Below are 18851 nucleotides of genomic sequence, written 5' to 3' on the forward strand. Positions count from 1 at the left end.
TTGTGAAAATTAAGGCCTTAAATGGCATTGAAAAGCATTAAATTTAATTTCTACAGGCATTAAATTTTTTAGATAGTTTTGAAGAAAAAGAATACTACCAGTTACGGAAGAGGATTAGGGCCAAGCAATAATAAAAAAAATAAAACCATCTCGAAATTAAAGTTGTTAAATTTTGAGAAAAAAAAGTCGAGATAAAATGTTGAGAATAAACTCTTTAAAAACTCTTTAAAATTATGAGAAAAAAGTCGTTAAATTACGAGAACAAATTAGTTAAATTACGACTTTTTTCTCGTAATTTAATGACTTTATTCTCATAATTTAATGACTTTTTTCTCATAATTTAATGAGTTAATAATTGTACATTTTTAACTCATCTTACATTTTAGAAAGAACATTGACTCTTTTTGTTCTATTTTAGCAGCAAAAATAGTTTCAAACAAAGATCACAGCAGAACAAAAGCGCAACACTCAGACTTGTTTTCATTACTGAATCATTCAGCATTCTGAACAAATCGGTTGAGTCAAAGATTTAATGATCCATTCATAAACAACTGCCTCATTCTTGAATGAATCAGCCATTGGAATGAATCGTTTGAATGAATGAATCAATGACCCACTTATTAAGACGGTTACTTGACGCCACCTACTGGTGGTTTAGTTTCATTTTTAAAATATAATTTCCCCTCCAACATTTCATATTTGTATTTTCAAAAAGTATTTAAAACAATCATATAACATTATTTAATGCAGTTGTAATCAATCAAAAATAGTCAGATTTACATATGTCAAAGCTGCAATATTCTAAAAGGATATTGCTTCAGAACAAATTTATATTTCTACCAAAAAAAAAAAAAAAATTTTTCCATACAAGCTACTGTTTTACTCACACAAGTGACCAGTTTACTCTTGTCCACATGACAAGGCTTAATGTCGAGCCCTGTGTAATCTTAATGGGCCCCGTTTCAGTCAACATTTCATATTGTCTGACAACCAAAACAGAAAAAATATATAGTTGAAACAATTTTATTGGGAGTTTGGCTGTGATAAAATATATTATGTGGGCAAAAGGGTAGCAGCAGAGAAGCAAACAAATGTAAAGGTCTGACACTTGGCAGAATGCGACTGTACCAATGACATGATGAATTTTCTAATTGCCGTATGTCGTCATCTATCAACATTTAGTGGCATATATATATATATATATATATATATATATATATATATTTATATATAGATATATATATATATATATATATATGGCATTAAAATTTTTAAAAATTGGCATTAATAAGGCATTAAAAAGCATTAAATTAGATTTTATGAAACCTGTAGAAACCCTGTTATTATTGTTCTGTATGATTAAATACTTTTTTTATTTTACAGTTCAACAATATTAATATGATAGCTATATATTTCTTTTGTATTTTAATAATTTTTTTGTAATTTAGTAAAAAAAAAATCATTTATATTATTAATAAATGTAACTAATTTGTCTCGTCATATTTAATGGGTTCCATAAAAACAACAGTCTGAGACGACTGAAGTAAAGAGAAATATTTTTAAATTCTGTTAAAAAATGAGTTTGCATACCTGTCCTTTATTCCTGTTCCTCAGCCATGAAGCTTATGACAGCTCTGGTGAACGTGGCTCTGAACCTGAGCATTAACCAGGACAACACACAGAGACAGTATGAAGCTGAACGCAACAAAATGGTGGGAAAGAGAGCAACTGAGAAGCTGGAACTCCTCCTCCATAAGAGGAAAGAGGTATTACACCTTAAGCACTCCTGTCTTTCTAGACCCTTGTTATTTTTTTGTAGACTGACAGGTCCACATGAAATCCAATGCACAGATCTTCTGAGAAAGATCTGCAGATTTCCACAGAATTTAAACACCTGTTAACAAAGTCCAACACGTATTCCACAGAATTCCTGCAAAATGAAGACAGAACATGTGAAAAGTCAGATTGTGTCAATATACAGTCATTATACTGCTGATCATTTACTCATACTTTCTCACCAGCTTCAAGAAAACCAAGATGAAATCGAAAACATGATGAACTCGATCTTCAAGGGAATCTTTGTTCATCGTTACAGGTGATCAAAGTTGTATCTTCTCACAATAATAGCGTACATGTAGCTGTGAATCTAATCTCATCTTCTGTGTGACTGGCAGAGATGCAATAGCTGAAATCAGAGCCATTTGTATAGAGGAGATCGGTGTGTGGATGAAAATGTACAGCGATGCCTTCCTGAATGACAGCTACCTGAAGTACGTGGGCTGGACGTTACACGACCGGGTATGCCATATCCGAATACACTAGGAGCAGCACTTTTGCCCCTGTAATACTTCTTTTTCAGTGTATTAATATCAGCATTCTCCATTCCAAGCAAGGTGAAGTACGCTTGAAGTGTTTAAAAGCCTTACAAAACCTCTACACAAACCGTGAACTGTTTCCAAAGCTCGAGCTCTTCACAAACCGCTTCAAGGTAAGAACACAGTCCAGGAGATGTATTACATTTCTCTGAATGTCTTCATGACAATACAATCTCCTCACAGGACCGTATTGTGTCTATGACGCTGGATAAAGAATATGATGTGGCTGTGGAGGCCATTAGACTGGTCACACTAATCCTTCAGTGAGTGAAGCTCAGATGCTATCAAATGCTGTACGTAACAGCAGTCTGGATGCTTTCCTCAATCAAATGTTCTTTATTTGTTCAGGGGTAGTGAGGACGCACTGTCTAATGAAGACTGTGAGAATGTCTATCATCTAGTGTACTCCGCTCACAGGCCTGTGGCAGTGGCTGCTGGGGAGTTTCTACATCGAAAGTGAGCCAGCTTGCATACTTTCTCTACAAAATAAACTTTTTTTTTTTTTTTTTTTCATTTTTTATATATTATTTTTAATTTAATTAAATTTTTTTGTGTCCACTTTCTGTGCTGCGTCATGTGAAGGTTGTTTAGCAGACATGATCCTCAGGCAGAAGAGGCTCTGGCCAAACGCAGGGGCAGGAGCAGCCCAAACGGAAACCTCATCCGCATGCTGGTGCTCTTCTTTCTGGAGAGTGAGGTAAGGCCACAACTGATGATCATAATGAAGTATGATAGGTTAACATAATATTTGTTATCTCCTGAGGTGTCACTAGAATCCAGGTAGCTTTGTTTATATTGGTCAGAATCTCTTGTGTTTGTGTCAGAGCTCACACGGTGTACATGTGTTTGTGTTTCCAGCTGCATGAACATGCTGCCTATCTAGTGGACAGTTTGTGGGAAAGCTCTCAGGAGCTGTTGAAGGACTGGGAGTGCATGACCGAACTGCTGCTGGAGGAGCCAGTGCAGGGCGAGGAGGGTATGGTCACCTTGAGAGGGGTTTTACGGCCACCCATAGTAGATCATAGTAGATGAAGCATAGTGGAGAGTGGGGCTAGTTGTCACAAAAGGTTTCATCTCATAAACTGTTGTTTAGCTAAAAAGTTTAGCTTTTTATGTTCAAAACTTGTGATGTTTCATTATTTGTTTTACTATTTAAATTTAAACATCCTATTAATTATAGGCATTACAAATAATTTAATTGTGAATTCCATTGTGACGACTTACACTATTTAGTGTGAAAATATGCTATGGTACATGTGCTTCATGAACTGTATCTGTTTAACTAGGCAGTAAATGTTCTTGGCTTGGCTTTTCCGAAGCCGAAATTTGATGATATACTCTACCAGTGTTAATTTTGACAGCAAATTTTGATTTAGTTTTAGTCATAGTCATAGTCATAGACTAAAATGCCATTAAGTTTTAGTCATATTTTAGTCATTGGAAATTGTTTTAGTTTTAGTCGACTATATCCACAGTAGTTTTAGTTGGCTAAAATCTAATTTAGTTCAATTGTAACGCATTAAGTAATTATTTCTCTAACAATACACAGATCCAATACACTGATATACATCGGATATTCTCCAAACTGTTTATGTTCACTTAAGACAACCAACTGTACTTTACTCGCCAAAGCGGACGGTTTTCAACCGTTCAAGTGAAAAAAGACACGAAAGAGAGATCAATTCAGTACTTGTCAGGGATTGACACACTTATCATTGAGGTACTATTATAGTTTTTGTTCATTTTGATTAGATTTGATTTTTTGTTTTTCTGCTTTCATTGTAATTTTAGTTAAAAGTTTTAGTAATTTTTCAAGTTTTTTTAGTTTTTGCTTTTAAATGTCTATATAGTTTTTATTATTTCTGTGTTATTTTAGTACATCAGGTTAAGCTAAAGCTTAGAAACTAGATGAAATAAAATAGTTTGCATTTTTATATATATTTATTTTTTATTTCAGTTAACGTTTATTTTAAGTAATGAAGTTTTTTTTTCATGGTTTTAGGTTTAGTTAACTATAATAACCCTTATACTTGTAAAATATATTTAATAATGTGTCAATGTTCTTAGTCTTAGCCTCTGAAGTAGTTTACTATATGATTAATGTTACTATGTTTAATATAGTTTGTGTAAACAAAATAACAATAATGAAAAGGAAAAAATAATAATTATAAACCATCCCGAAATACACCGTGACTCTTATTCTGAAATGTCTGCAATCAGCACTGTAGCAGGCTGCTCATTTAAGTTCAGATGAGGGAGATAAAATATGCATTCTTACAACCATCTAAAACATACTCCCATATAAGCATTATATAACATAGTAAACATTGTCATAATTCATCAACATTAGCTTATAAGCAATCGCTTAGCATAAATGTGCGCTATTCATTAATTGGGATGCAGTCATGAAGTGTTGCTAGGCCAGCCTGTAGAGTGCGCAATAGCGTTGCGTTTTCCCGCGGTTAGATCAGCACATTACACTTCAAATGACAGCAGTCCTGACTGGAAATTTTCAGAAATCGTCCCTCTCTATCATTCCTCTCCTTTTTATTCGTTGCCGATCATTAGAGTAGATTTTCATCATAGTTTTAGTCATTCAAAGCGCATTTTTATTTAGTCATCGTTTCATTTTCGTCCGTGAAAAAATGTCGTTGACGAAAATTACTTGTCAACGAAATTAACACTGTACTCTACCTTTCAAAACTTTTGGGTCAGTAAGATTTTATTTTTTGAAAGAAATTAATACTTTTATTCAGCAAGGCCATTTTATTCATCAAAAAATCCTGAAAAAAAAAAAAAAATGGTTTCCACAAAAATATTATAGCAGCGCAATTGTTTTTGACATTGATAGTAATACGAAATGTTTCCTGAGCACCGAATCATAGAATGATTTCTGAAGGATCATGTGACCCTGAAGACTGGAGTGAGGACTGCTGAAAATTCACCTTTTACCATCACAATATTTTAAATATATTAAAATGGAAAAGAGTTATAACCTTATATTCTCCTAAATGGCCAAATATGTGCATGTGCACCATAAGCACGGCTCTCTCTCTGACTCTCTGTTTGTCTTCAGTGTTGTCCGACAGGCAGGAGAGTTCTCTGATCGAGCTGACTGTCTGTACTATTCGTCAGGCTGCTGAGGCCCACCCTCCTGTGGGGAGAGGGACTGGGAAAAGGGTAAGACCTTTACCTGACAAGCATTATTATAAAACCATTTTTTCCATCAGTATTTAGTTGAATCTTTCTTGCTGTGTAGGTCTTGACTGCAAAGGAAAGGAAGACACAGATAGATGACAAAAACAAATTAACGGAGCACTTCATCATGGCTCTTCCCATGTTACTCTCAAAAGTAGGATGAAAAGTCTTCTGTTTTCATGCTCTTATACATCATAAATGGCTCATTCATATGCTGATTAACTCATTTTCCACTCACAGTACCAGACAGATGCAGAGAAAGTAGCCAACCTCCTACAGATCCCACAGTTCTTTGACCTGGATGTGTACAGTGCTGGGAGAATGGAGAAGGTAAGCAGTTTCTCCATCAGGATCTCAGTGAATGCTTAAATTTCATTCACCGTTAGCTGATAGACTGAATTTGCATGTTCCAGCACTTGGATGCATTGCTCAAGCAGATCAAGTTCGTGGTGGAGAAGCACACGGACACGGAGGTGCTGGAGGCCTGCAGTAAGACCTACAGCATCTTGTGCAGTGAGGAGTACACTATCATGAACCGCGTTGACATCGGCCGCAGTCAGCTCATCGATGAACTAACCGACCGCTTCAACCACTCGGTAGAGGAGCTGCTGCAGGCGGTGAGGGCTCTGTGGAGGTGACGGACAGACTTAGAGAGATTGTTAAAGTATAACATCAATTACAAAAGATTTTCAGAAAAATGACAAATCTGATGTTATTTAATCAGCCTCATGTCATCCCAAACTTTTATGCTGTTATGTTTAAACATTTTCGACAGCTGAAAAGTACATCAAAAATGCGTCATAAGCAATATGATAGCTTTGTTTGAGGAACAGACTGAAATTGTTGTTCGTTGTTATTCACCGATTATTCACTGCAACCAAATGAGTTGCTTGTTTGTTTTTTAATAACAACAAAAAAAGTTCTATTTTTGGCAAATGTTAAGGCCCTTTCACACCAAAATTGAAATGAATATGTGCTGCCATTCTGGATTAAAGAGAAAAATAGGATACAGGAGAAGGAAGTTCAACACTCTTATTTCTAAATCTAATCTAAAGTAATTTTTGCTTATTAGAATAGTTGAATTAGATCATTAAAGATTAGCAGCAAAGACATTGGTTAATAAAGTGAGATTAAATACATATAATTGTACGTAAAGTATATTTGAGTAATTTAATATAGTTAATTATTACAGGTTTGCATAAAAAGAGATTGCATTTCACTTTTTATTTGTTTTGAGGAATACTTAACGTTTTTTGTGCAAATTAAATGAGTAAATGAATGTTCACATTTAGTCTAGAACTACAATCACTAGGACTTGCATAGAGTAGTCGAATTTAAAAAAAGAGAGATACGTCATGATATTGTAAATCTTTGTTTTAAACCAAAAAGGGGAGCCAATGGATATCACACAAGAAGCAACATGCAAACTTTGCGCAAGAGTTATGCCGGTGGAAGCTTATCCTCGGTCAGTATTCAAAGTGAAAGTAAAAAGTGACGGAGCTGTCTGACGCTGCATTAACGGACCATATTCTCTCAGAGACAAATTTCAACATAATATGCTGATAACAGTATATAACTGTCTTAATTCATTCCATTATTTTTATTGTGGCCCGTATATAGTGAAACAAATAAGAATAATAGTATTTCGTGTTAAACAGGTTGTATTTTTTAGTCTGTTAGCTCTTAATTTTCATTGATGACTGCAGTCAGTGTTAGGAAATATTATAGACTATTAATAATTTTAATTATAGGCCTATAATTCATTGTATAATAGCCCTAAAAAAAATTTTAAAAACATTTTCAAAGATCTTTTATTATCCTCACAGCACATCAGTTATGTGGTGTGCGCTATGAAATTATTGCGGGCCATATTTATTAATATTAATTTAATAACAAAAGTAGCCTAATCATAGTAATAATAATAATAGACTAGAAGAATGTAACAGGCCTACATTCATTGGAAATGCCAATCCTCTTAATATTTCCAATATTTGATGCTTTTGACTATCTCTGGCTATCGTAGATACATGATCATCATCTGTTGACGCAACCCGCGTTATCACAGGTTTATTTGGCTTTAATCTGTTACATGAAAATTAAAATATGTAATGTCATAATTATAAAGTTTTGAGAGTTTACTTATAATTGTTGCATTAGGCTATGAATTAATAAACATTTATTGATAAGAACTATTTCATGTCTTTTCATTTATAGTAGCATGAACCACAAGTAGTCGAGTAACTCGAGTATTGTTTTGATAAGAAATCGACTAGCAGAAACCTGTGAACAGGAGAGCTGTCAGTCACTAAATGTGAAAAAGTAACTTATATTTGAAAAAGTAACACATTTTGTTGTAAATTTAAAAAGTAAATCGTTACTTTACTAGTTACTTGAAAAAGTAATCTGAGTTACTAATGGTAGAGTCTAAAAGTAGATTTGGTGAACGACCGTGTATGATTCTTAGATCTATGTCAGGTTCTCTGATCAAACATTTATGAATGTCTGCCTCATTTACAGGGGGAAGAGGCAGATGACGATGACATCTACAACGTTCTCTCCACTCTTAAGAGACTCACAGCCTTTCACAAGTACGCTGCTGTCTTTTTAAATTATTGTGCAAAAGCAAGTTACTTCTGTCCACTCAGTGCCAATTATCAAGCAATGCGTCCGTTTCTCCTCTCCATCAGTGCTCATGACTTGACCAGATGGGATTTGTTTGGGAACTGCTACAGGTTGCTAAGGACGGGAATAGAGCAGGGCTCTATGCCAGAGCAGGTGCGTCAGTTTCAGATATGAGATGGAGGAATCTCATGAAGCCTGTCAAGAACATGTCACATTTCAACCCAATTAATTGCATTATGACATTATTTTCATGACTGTTCTCAGTACTGCTGTAAAAAAAGCAGCATTATTTAAGTCTCTATACTTCATGTTTGGTATTTATACATTGTGGATTTTTTTGTTGTCTGTTATGTACAAAATTTTACAAAACAATCTTCAAAATGGATGACTTTCTTTATTAGAGTACTGAGAATTGCACATGAAATACTGATTTATTTCATTAGAAAGAAAAAGGAAAACGTTTTGTATCATACAATTGTTTTGTTTTTTTTTTCTCTCTCCGTAAGATCACGCAGTTATTGAAGATTTTCAGGTGACTAATGCAGATTTTATGTAGATCATGTTATGTTCTGAAGCTGAGTGTGTTTCATTGTGTGGTTTGTAGATAGCAGTGCAGGCTCTTCAGTGTTCTCATTACTCTATACTGTGGCAGCTGGTGAAAATCACAGAGGGATCTCCATCCAAGGTCTGTAAGGCATCTTATTTAATGCCTTATTATTTAGCAGGTGGTTTTGAATACACTGCGACCTTTTCATTAGCAGCACTGAACCATTCATCCATTGTTTTTATATCCAGAATTGATCTCATCTTTTATTGAATATGACCAGGCCGAACAAGCAATAAAGGTGCGTTTATTAAATGATTATTGCAACTTTCAACCAAAAGACAATTTTTCTGTTTGATTTCAGGATGACCTTCTAGCACTACGGAGGGTTGTCAAATCTTTTCTAGCTGTGTGTCAGCAGTGTTTATCAAACGTTAACACACCGGTTAAAGAGCAGGTAAGCTAAAGATCAGGAGCAACGTGGCTGTGCAAGAGTCATTCATGCTGCGACTGCACCACCTTCCCATTTTTTCCTCCAGGCGTTCATGCTGCTATGTGACCTGCTGATGATCTTCAGTCACCAGCTCACCACAGGGGCCAGAGAGGGTCTGCAACCTCTGGTCTTCAATCCAGACAGCACCCTACAGAACGAGCTGCTCAACTTCATCCTAGACCATGTGTTTATTGACCAGGATGATGAGAATCAGAGCATAGGTGAGCCTACAGACAGACAGTATGAATGATGTGGTCAATTAAAAGTTTTTAATTTTAAACAAGCACATGCATACAGTTAATGAATGAGAGCCAGTGGATGAGATGGATGTATCCAATGGGATATCTGTCAGATATTGAGAAGATGTAAGAGCCTTTTCAATAATATTTTGAAGTCTAGCTGATGTGTTTTCATGTTTTTTTTACGTAGAAGGTGATGAGGAGGATGAAGCTAACAAGATTGAGGCCTTACACAAGAGGAGGAACCTTCTAGCTGCCTTCAGCAAGCTCATCATTTATGATATAGTAGACATGCCAGCTGCTGCAGATATCTTCAAGCACTACATGAAGGTAAGACAGCCAGTCATCACCTTACCTGACATGTCCACTGGAGTGGAAGAAATCTGGTGCAGTTGTCTTTTATTTCTGAATTGCAAAAGTATAAATACACATTTTTCCAACCACAATGAAAGTATTCAATATCTGAATTAAACTGATTGTAGTGATTTGCTGCTGTCTAGTGTTCTAGTGTTAAGTTGAACATCTCTCTTTTTTGATGCACTTATCACTTGTTCTGTTCAACCGATAGCCACAATCCCCCACGCCGTTCAGATCCCATAGAAAATGACATGAAAATGCCTGCTGTTCTCTGCTCCAGTGGACAGAATAATACTTAAACTGTTACAACAAACTGCTTTCATAACTTGTAAACTACTTGCAGTACTACAATGATTATGGAGACATCATCAAGGAGACTCTAAGTAAGACCAGACAGACGGACAAAATACTGTGTGCCAAGACACTCATCCTTAGCTTACAACAGGTGAGATGATAGCCTCCATTTTGAGGGATATTCTGGCATAAGATCAATATATGATATTCGCATTATAATTTTAATCGTGTAATAATTGTAATAATCCTGTTATTATTTCTGTTCTTCAGCTCTTTAATGAGTTGATCCAGGATCAGGGGCCTAACTTAGACAGGACCTCATCTCATGTGAGCGGCATTAAGGAATTGGCTCGTCGCTTTGCCCTCACCTTTGGTTTGGACCAGATCAAAACCAGAGAAGCTGTGGCCACACTGCACAAGTAAGTAAAGATTCATGTTTGAATTATTACTAATCATACACAAAATAGACCTCTTCTTTATTTAACCTCTCACAAATATTTTTGCTGTATTCAGGGATGGGATTGAGTTTGCCTTTAAATATCAGAATCCTAAAGGACCGGAGTATCCCCCTCCAAATCTGGCCTTCCTAGAGGTTCTCTGTGAATTTTCCTCGAAACTACTCCGCCAAGACAAGAAAACTGTGTAAGTTGGTCTAAAGAGCACTTTGTTTATTGGGTTTTTTATGCTCATGTGTTTGAGCTTTACCTTGATTTAGTAATAGAGACACTATACACATATAATCTTTCACTCAGTAAAATTTCTTTTCATTGGATGGAACCTTTGACATCTTGAGCAGAAACATTGTATTATAATGTATGAAAAAGGAAAAACTTTTACTATATAAAATTAAAAGTGAGGGAAAAATCTAAAATATTATATTATTTGGTATTGCGGAAGAGGATTAGGGCCAAACAATAATAAAATAATAAAACCATCTCGAGAATAAAAAAAATGTTAAATTTCGAGGAAAAAGTCTAAATAAAATGTTGAGAATAAATTTGTTAAATTATGTGAGAAAAAGTCGCGATAAATGTTGAGAATAAAGTCATTAAATTACGAGAAAAAAGTTGTTAAATTATGAGAACAAATTTGTTAAATTATGACATTTTTCTCATAATTTAACAAATTTGTTCTCGTAATTTAACAACTTTTCTCTCATAATTTAATACGTTTATTCTCAACATTTTATTTCGACTTTTTTCTCGAAATTCAACATTTTTCTCATAATTTAACGAATTTGTTCTCGTAATTTAACAACTTTTTTCTCCATAATTTAATAAGTTTATTCTCAACATTTTATCTCGGCTTTTTTTCTTGAAATTTAACAAGTTTTTTCTCGAAATTTAACAACTTTAATCTTGAGATGGTTTTATTTTTTTATTATTGCTTGGCCATAATCCTCTTCCATAGGTATATATGTATATTTGGTAGAAAAGAAAAAAAATATATAATTTTTTAATATATCTTTGTTTATTATAGATGTTTTTATATTTTTATATATGGTAATACATTTTTTAAAATGATATTAATACATATATGTTGGTACCATTTTGTTTTCTCTTTGACTCTACAGGCACTCATATCTTGAAAAGTTCATGACAGAGCAGATGATGGAGAGGCGGGAGGACATCTGGCTCCCGCTCATCTCCTACAGGAACTCTCTGTTGACGGGCGGAGATGAAGATCGTATGTCCATCACCAGCGGCAGCAGCAGCAGCAAAGCTGGATCCATACGAAGCAAGAAAGGCCGTCCATCCCTGCACAAGAAACGCATAGAGGGTGAGGATGCCAGTATATGTAATCATACTAATATAGGACAAGGAGGACTGTGGGTTGGTTCAGTTGACTAAGATGCCTAAAAGTAAGCAGTCATGGGCTGTTTTGTGTGTGTTGTCGTGGTTCCGCAGAGGAGAGTGTGGAGGGCTCTTGGATGATGAGGAACGACACCCTACAGACTCCCGGAGCCCTGCAGACACCCCAGCTCACTTCCACCGTGCTCCGAGAAAACCCGCGGCAAGCTGCTGAGCACCTCCCTGACCAGGACTCTGAGCCCGGGTCTGAATCCGACTATGTTCATAAGTGCGTGCTCAATTTTAAAATACACTACATGGTCAAAAGAATGCAGGCGCTCAAGCAACGCATCCATTTCATTTCAAAACCATGGGCATAAATAGGAAGTTACTCCAACATTTTGGCCATGCTGTGTATTCAATGTTGTTTTCAGTGTTGTTTTAATATTATTTATATACTATAATAGTATTTATTATATTTTGATTAGCTTTTATTTTTATATTTTCAGTTTTAAGAGTTTTACATTTTAGTACTTTATGTGCTTTTGTCATTCTTAATATTTTATTAACCCTTTAAACCCGAAGTGTACCATTGGTGGTACACCACCCCAGCAAAAAAAATCATCATCAAATTACTAAGCACCTACTGACAGGAATAACACAAAATAGAAACTCTGATTTGTAACCGTTTTGATCAACTCTTAACTAGTGCTGAATAGTTCCTTTAAACCAGAGTATACAGCCCGCGGGCGCCACCTAGCTATTTTTCAAAACTACTACCTTGATCAACACAAAATAGGTGTTATTTGAAAGCTTAGTAGTGCTGAGTTATTTGCTGCAAAATTAAAACATTTTTTTCATAATTTATGATTGCTTTTTTGTGCTATGTACTGCAATGTAGTCGTATGTCGTGTATCAGAGTAGAATATAACAAGCATAATTGTTTTGAGTGTCTTGAGTGAGTTTTCGTATGCGAAGCCCCGCAAGACCAATATGTAAATAATATACGGATTCAGCATTTATGTTACATTTTCGTAACTTCACGAAACATGCTCAGATTGTGGAAAATCACATCACATCATTATTTACAGCAGATTCTCGCTATTAGAATGAGTCCAAAATCAACATAATCCAATGTGTTGATCACGAGATATTCCTCATTGGGTAATGATTTTAAAAATGCCCATTAGGGGGCTAAACAAAAGGGCTAAACAAAAAGTCTACCTTGGTTTCAAATGCTGTAATGTTTGATTACTTTATGCTATCACCACAAAATTTTATCTAGATGCAGCTCACATGTAGGGGAACTTCACCAAAAACAATGTATTTCCTCCTACCTTATTTCCTTCCTGAGTTATTGCATGTCATATAAGAAAGATATGTAAAATTATAATAAATTATGTATATTTTTTTGTGTGTATTTTATCAGCAGTTTCTCAGCATGAGAATGTCCAAATGTATTTTTCTCTAAAAATGTAAAATGTTTTCTGTCAAATGATACCTACCTTTTGACACTCCTTGCTATAGTTTTGTACTTTTGTGTGTCACTCAGTATAAACAACTGTAAAAATGCCTTCGGGGCTTAAAGGGTTAATATGTATATTTAGCCTTATTTTATTCCAGTTTTAGTCATTTTAGTACTTCAACTTATTCTAATTCAGTTAGCTGCCAAAGCAGTATTTCTCATTTTTGTATGTTTTTCACCTTTATTTCAATTAACAATTTTTTTTTTTACTAGTCTTAGTTAACAATTACAACACTGGTTGGCTTATGTCAACTAGTATGTGCACAGTATATTAAGTTGTTTTCCTCTCGATCAGTCCTCAGATGCAGATGTCCTGGCTGGGCCAGCAAAAGATGGAGGAGGTGAACAGGAAAGAACGCACAGCCATGAACTACATGAAGGCTCGTAGCGGAGGAGTACGGCAGACTGTGTACGTGGAGAAACACATGGGATGTTTAACAAATGAGGAAAGTGCTGTAGTTAATGTTAATTTGATTTCTCTAAACTAGACGTGGTCTCATGGAGGACGACGCAGAGCCCATCTTTGAGGATGTAATGATGTCGTCTCGAGGACAGCTGGAAGACATGAGTGAGGAATTTGAAGACACTATGGTCATTGATCTGGTAAGGTCCAAGGACACGCACAGTCCTCAAATCCTTTACAAATGTGACTATCATGAGGGAAACATTTAAGTTCGCTTCACACTTTTAAGAAGCCTCCAGAAAATTATATGATACTATGAGATATTAGCAATTTGTATGTTGCATACAAATGGCCATCAGTGGATAAAGTCTCTTTTTCCACCATAATGAAGAAGTTACAACATTGCCCAGCATTTATCAGATGATACGACTAAATATAAGTGTCTCAGAATACTTATGTAATTAAATAAAGAAAAAAAAATCGGGCACACTTTAGATTAGGGTCCAATACTCACTATTAACTGTGACTTTTGCCTCAGTAAACTCCTAATTACTGCTTATTAATAGTTAGTAAGGTCGTTGTTAAGTTATTATGGGATGTAGAATATGGTCATGCAGAATAAGGCATTAATATCTGCTTTATTAGTACTAATAAACAGCCAATATCCTAGTAATATGCATGCCAATAAGCAACTAGTTAATAGTGAGAATTGGACCCTAAACTAAAGTGTTACCAAAAATTCTAAATCACATTATCTAAAATCCCATGCAGCCTCCATCCAGGAACAGGCGGGAGAGAGCAGAGCTGAGACCAGACTTCTTTGACTCTGCAGCCATGATTGAGGATGAGTCGGTAAGAATGAGTCGCTAAGGCTTTAACTCATTATATAAATATATTATTATTCAAAATAAAACCAAACATTGCGATATGGTTTAGTGTGATTATCAAATTACAAATTATACTCGATTGAGTTTGCATGTTTTGATATCCACATATTCTTATGATAGAAATTACAGTTGCTGTAGCATTTTTATCATAAGATGTGGCCAAATATTAAAGATTAAGTGAACATTTTAATTATTGTCGTTTGGCCAATATTAAAGGGATACTCCACCGTTTTTTCATATTAAACTATGTTATTCCCTTAACTAAGACGAGTTGATACATACCTCTCTCGTCTCGCGGCGAAACTTTGTTAGCACTTAGCTTAGCCCAGTTCATTCAATAGGGGCCAAGCAGAGAAGCTACCAAACACCTCCACGTTTTCCCTATTTAAATACAGTTACTCGAGTAGTGTAACTCGACCTAGGACGGTGACACAAAACAAAACGTTGCGCTTTTCTAAGCGTGTAAAATGGATAACTATATTGTATGGCGGAATACCATAGCAAGTGCTCGGGAGCACTTTGACTTGGCGCAGTAATATCTTCACTTGTGAAAAGTCCTCTCACCGGCCCCCGCTCTCTCTCCTCCTCCCTCTAATTTCCGTCAATAGAACCAACGTGACTTTTACAGGAGAGGGAGCGGAGTGAATATATTACTGCGCCAAGTCAAAGTGCTGCCGAGCACTTGCTATGGTATTCCGCCATACAATATAGTTATCCATTTTACATGCTTAGAAAAGCGCAACGTTTTGTTTTATGTCACCGTCCTAGGTCGAGTTACACTACTCGAGTAACTGTATTTAAATAGGGAAAACGTGGAAGTGTTTGGTAGCTTCTCTGCTTGGCCCCTATTGAATGAACTGGGCTAAGCTAAGTGCTAACAAAGTTTCGCCGAAAGACAGAGCGATTTAGTGCACGCACTGAGACGAGAGAGGTATGTATCAACTCGTCTTAGTTAAAAACATAGTTTAATATGAAAAAACGGTGGAGTATCCCTTAAAACAAGGATTTGATCTGCTGTAAAGTGTAAAAACACCAAGCTGTTGGCACCCTCTGCAGGCATGTGTTATAATCGGTCTTTGTCAGACACGTGATTTTGTTGTGTGTGACGTCACCGCGGCGCCATATTTGTGGTATCCCTGCTGACTGTGAGAATGAAAGAGATTACGCGAGTTGAGATAACAAGCAAATAACTCGCAAAAATGAAGAAGCACAAGAAAAAAGTTAAAATGTCATATCGCGATAAACTCACCAAAGATGCCAGAGACCGTTATTTGGAGAAATTGTCATCCATTCATAACATAGATCAGTACGAACTGACTGCAGTAAGTTGGAGTGCTACTGACCCCGCATTGCTACCTAAATCATCATACTTAAATATTGTAAACTATCTTGTTTATGGTATAAACGCATATACTAGTGAACAATTTAAAAACTATAAATATCTCGAAACCCACAACATTTCACTAATGGCTGGGTGCAGGATTTATTTATATTCTGAAGGAAGGACTGCGATAACACAGTAGTAAACGATAATGATGATGATGTCGTGTTAACTGTATATCATAAGTGCCTGATTAAGGATGGTTTAGTGTTGTGATCAGGAAGGATTTTGAACTAATACTACCCCTTTTTTCATGCATTTTTTTCTTTATTGCATTAAACCAATGTATAACACAATAAACAGTGTTCCAATAAACAAGGCATCATCAGAGATGTATGTAGAATTTAATAGTGTATTTTATTATAGTACATTCTGATATAGTATACCTTTTAGAGCCAAAATAATTTGTAAATTATGTCCTCCATCTACCTCTGTGCTGTCTGGGTCAATGACATTATGGGTCTTTTTTTTTTTTTTCAAAAGGCCTTAATAATAATAAAAACAAAGATATGTTGTGCAAGTTAAATATCTGGTTTACAGATTGTGTATATTAGTAATTATCCTGTTAATACTATAAGTGCATATACCTGTGAACTCATAAAATAAATCTACAAATCATTATTGTTCATGCTTTATTGTTCATGCAAGACTGGATAAAGCATCAGCACATTTTTACACTACAATTCTACAAAAGATTCAAACATGCGTTGTCAGATTGGATGGTTTCTCTGTGAAAATCTCAAAACAGTCAATAATCTCTGCTATACTCTGTATTTAAACAAAGGAGACATATTTCTGTGCAAATCATCTGTCTGCCCATACAGCTGAAAGCTTCAGGTTTGCATATAAATGACACATATGAAACAACAGTTTCATTGAATGTTCTGTATACTGTCTCAGGTGAAACATGAGAAGTGTTGTGCAGGCAGATCAAATCTGAGGTACATTAAGGTTCACAGAAGCATTTGAAATTTGTATTTGTTGCGTCTGGAATCAGAGGCACCAAAAAAAAAAAAAAAAAAAAATTGTAATAACGCCATAAAGGTTCCCAGGTTTGGCAGACACGTATAGTACATTAACATCATCATCTCCAAAACAAACATCAGACATCCTGTACATATCAAGTCGGTTTACTTCTGCACATGCAGATCACCATCTCCTCCAGCCTCCTGCATCTTCTCAGTGTGAAGATGATCACTTTCTCCAGCCTGATGGACCATAGTGTCAGCTGACTGACTTGGGTAAAGTTGGTTTTATATTCGCACATTCGGACATCCGTATTCAATAGCCTTGTTAATCACACTACATTGGACATTCACAAGTAAATATGCCATTAAACAATACTTGCCTATTTTGATCAACTGTGAAAAATGTTGTAAGTTGACAATCGTTGGTTGTCAATATCATGTCGCTGCTTAAAATTCGCAAACGTTAATTTATTGCATATTTATTGGAAAGTCTGAATTTATCAGAAGTCTGAATGTGTAAATATAAAACCAACTTTACCCAAGTAGCTGACTGCATTGTTTTTCCTTACTTAGTGTCTGTGTGTGCATCTCAATCAGCTCTGAGCTCTCCTGATCAGTGCCCTAACTACTGAACTAGGGAGCTGATTGAGGCACAGCCTGTGTTTAATGCTGTGGCCTTAATGTAGGGAGGGATGGTGTCCAGTTGGGGTCAGTCTCCATAATCTTTAAGCAGGCTGATCTGCAATGAAATCAGAAGGTTTTTAGCTACATAACATAAGACCACAGCTGTAAAAAGTAGTCAGAAAATTAGAATCAGCATATGGATACAGAGCAAAAATGTCATACCTTAAGTATATAAAATAAAAATGCCTTAGCAAAATTAAGAATAAAAAAAAAAAATTAGGCCTAGACATATTCAAGTAAAGGGATTCAGTTTAAATTGACTATTATTTCATAGCACATACAATCCAAAACAATGCGTTGCTATAACGTTTGCTACTTTAGAAAACAGAAATCTCTAACTCACCTTTGTGAAAATGTAGAAAATGTAGCATACGTGAATGAAGATATCTTGACGAAAGTGATGTTTTGCGTCTCACCGCGGCAACCCGTGCGATCCGCACAGCCTTTTTTCCAAGTAGGAAACCGACTAAATCTAATCTCGTAGTAAAGTTTTTGACATTTTCTATCGTGGGACATATTATTGCAGCTTTTCACACAACAAAAGTGTGCCATTTTTACAATGAAAAGAAGCCAAAGAAGAAACAACTCTGCACCGATACAGAGATTGTTTGGATGCCTCACAAATGGCGGCGACAGCCATAATGCACTTCGGTTTTCACGTCAACTGACAAAGACCAATACATAATGTAAATATGTTGATTGTTTATATGAATTATATTATGTATTTTAACAGTGTTGTTCTATAAAACCATATGCTTACTTGCTTTTGATACTTTATTTGAACCAAATATTATTGCCTCATTGTTATTTATATTTGTATTTTTAGTCATTTTAATGGCTTAGGTCTTTGCTTAGGTCTATTTTTATTACCACAAAAAATATATATATCCGATTACTCGATTAATCATCAGAATTATCGACGATTACCAAAATAATTGAGTAATAAGATTACTCCAATAGTTATCTTAATATAGTCAATTGATAATCACAGTTTTTGCCAAATCGTGCATCCCTACAAACAAAAAAAACTTTTTAAATGACAATTTTTCACCCAAATTGTGCAGCCTTAATTATCAATAAATTATCACCTG

General features: G+C 35.4%; 1 protein-coding gene across 4 annotated transcripts in view; it reads left to right on the top strand.

The window, feature by feature from the left end:
• The window catches only part of stag1a (STAG1 cohesin complex component a), a 56263-nt gene that overhangs the window by 36321 nt on the left and 1091 nt on the right, over positions 1–18851 (top strand). Inside the window, exons 8-33 of one of the 4 annotated variants that reach the window (XM_067362093.1) lie at positions 1615–1766; positions 2022–2095; positions 2175–2298; positions 2390–2488; positions 2559–2638; positions 2724–2831; positions 2958–3072; positions 3234–3351; positions 5452–5555; positions 5635–5727; positions 5814–5903; positions 5987–6190; positions 8091–8161; positions 8261–8348; positions 8800–8880; positions 9104–9196; positions 9279–9453; positions 9662–9801; positions 10172–10273; positions 10393–10541; positions 10636–10764; positions 11696–11901; positions 12030–12201; positions 13733–13846; positions 13926–14040; positions 14612–14692. In XM_067362093.1, the coding sequence (XP_067218194.1) occupies positions 1615–1766; positions 2022–2095; positions 2175–2298; positions 2390–2488; positions 2559–2638; positions 2724–2831; positions 2958–3072; positions 3234–3351; positions 5452–5555; positions 5635–5727; positions 5814–5903; positions 5987–6190; positions 8091–8161; positions 8261–8348; positions 8800–8880; positions 9104–9196; positions 9279–9453; positions 9662–9801; positions 10172–10273; positions 10393–10541; positions 10636–10764; positions 11696–11901; positions 12030–12201; positions 13733–13846; positions 13926–14040; positions 14612–14692 (3077 nt within the window). Of the gene's footprint in view, positions 1–1614; positions 1767–2021; positions 2096–2174; positions 2299–2389; positions 2489–2558; positions 2639–2723; positions 2832–2957; positions 3073–3233; positions 3352–5451; positions 5556–5634; positions 5728–5813; positions 5904–5986; positions 6191–8090; positions 8162–8260; positions 8349–8799; positions 8881–9103; positions 9197–9278; positions 9454–9661; positions 9802–10171; positions 10274–10392; positions 10542–10635; positions 10765–11695; positions 11902–11991; positions 12202–13732; positions 13847–13925; positions 14041–14611; positions 14693–18851 lie in introns of those variants that run through there. The other 3 variants (XM_067362094.1, XR_010891866.1, XM_067362095.1) reach the window with 3 other exon arrangements.

This window comes from Chanodichthys erythropterus, chromosome 16 (genome assembly GCF_024489055.1).
Source record: "Chanodichthys erythropterus isolate Z2021 chromosome 16, ASM2448905v1, whole genome shotgun sequence".
Lineage (NCBI taxonomy): Eukaryota > Metazoa > Chordata > Actinopteri > Cypriniformes > Xenocyprididae > Chanodichthys > Chanodichthys erythropterus.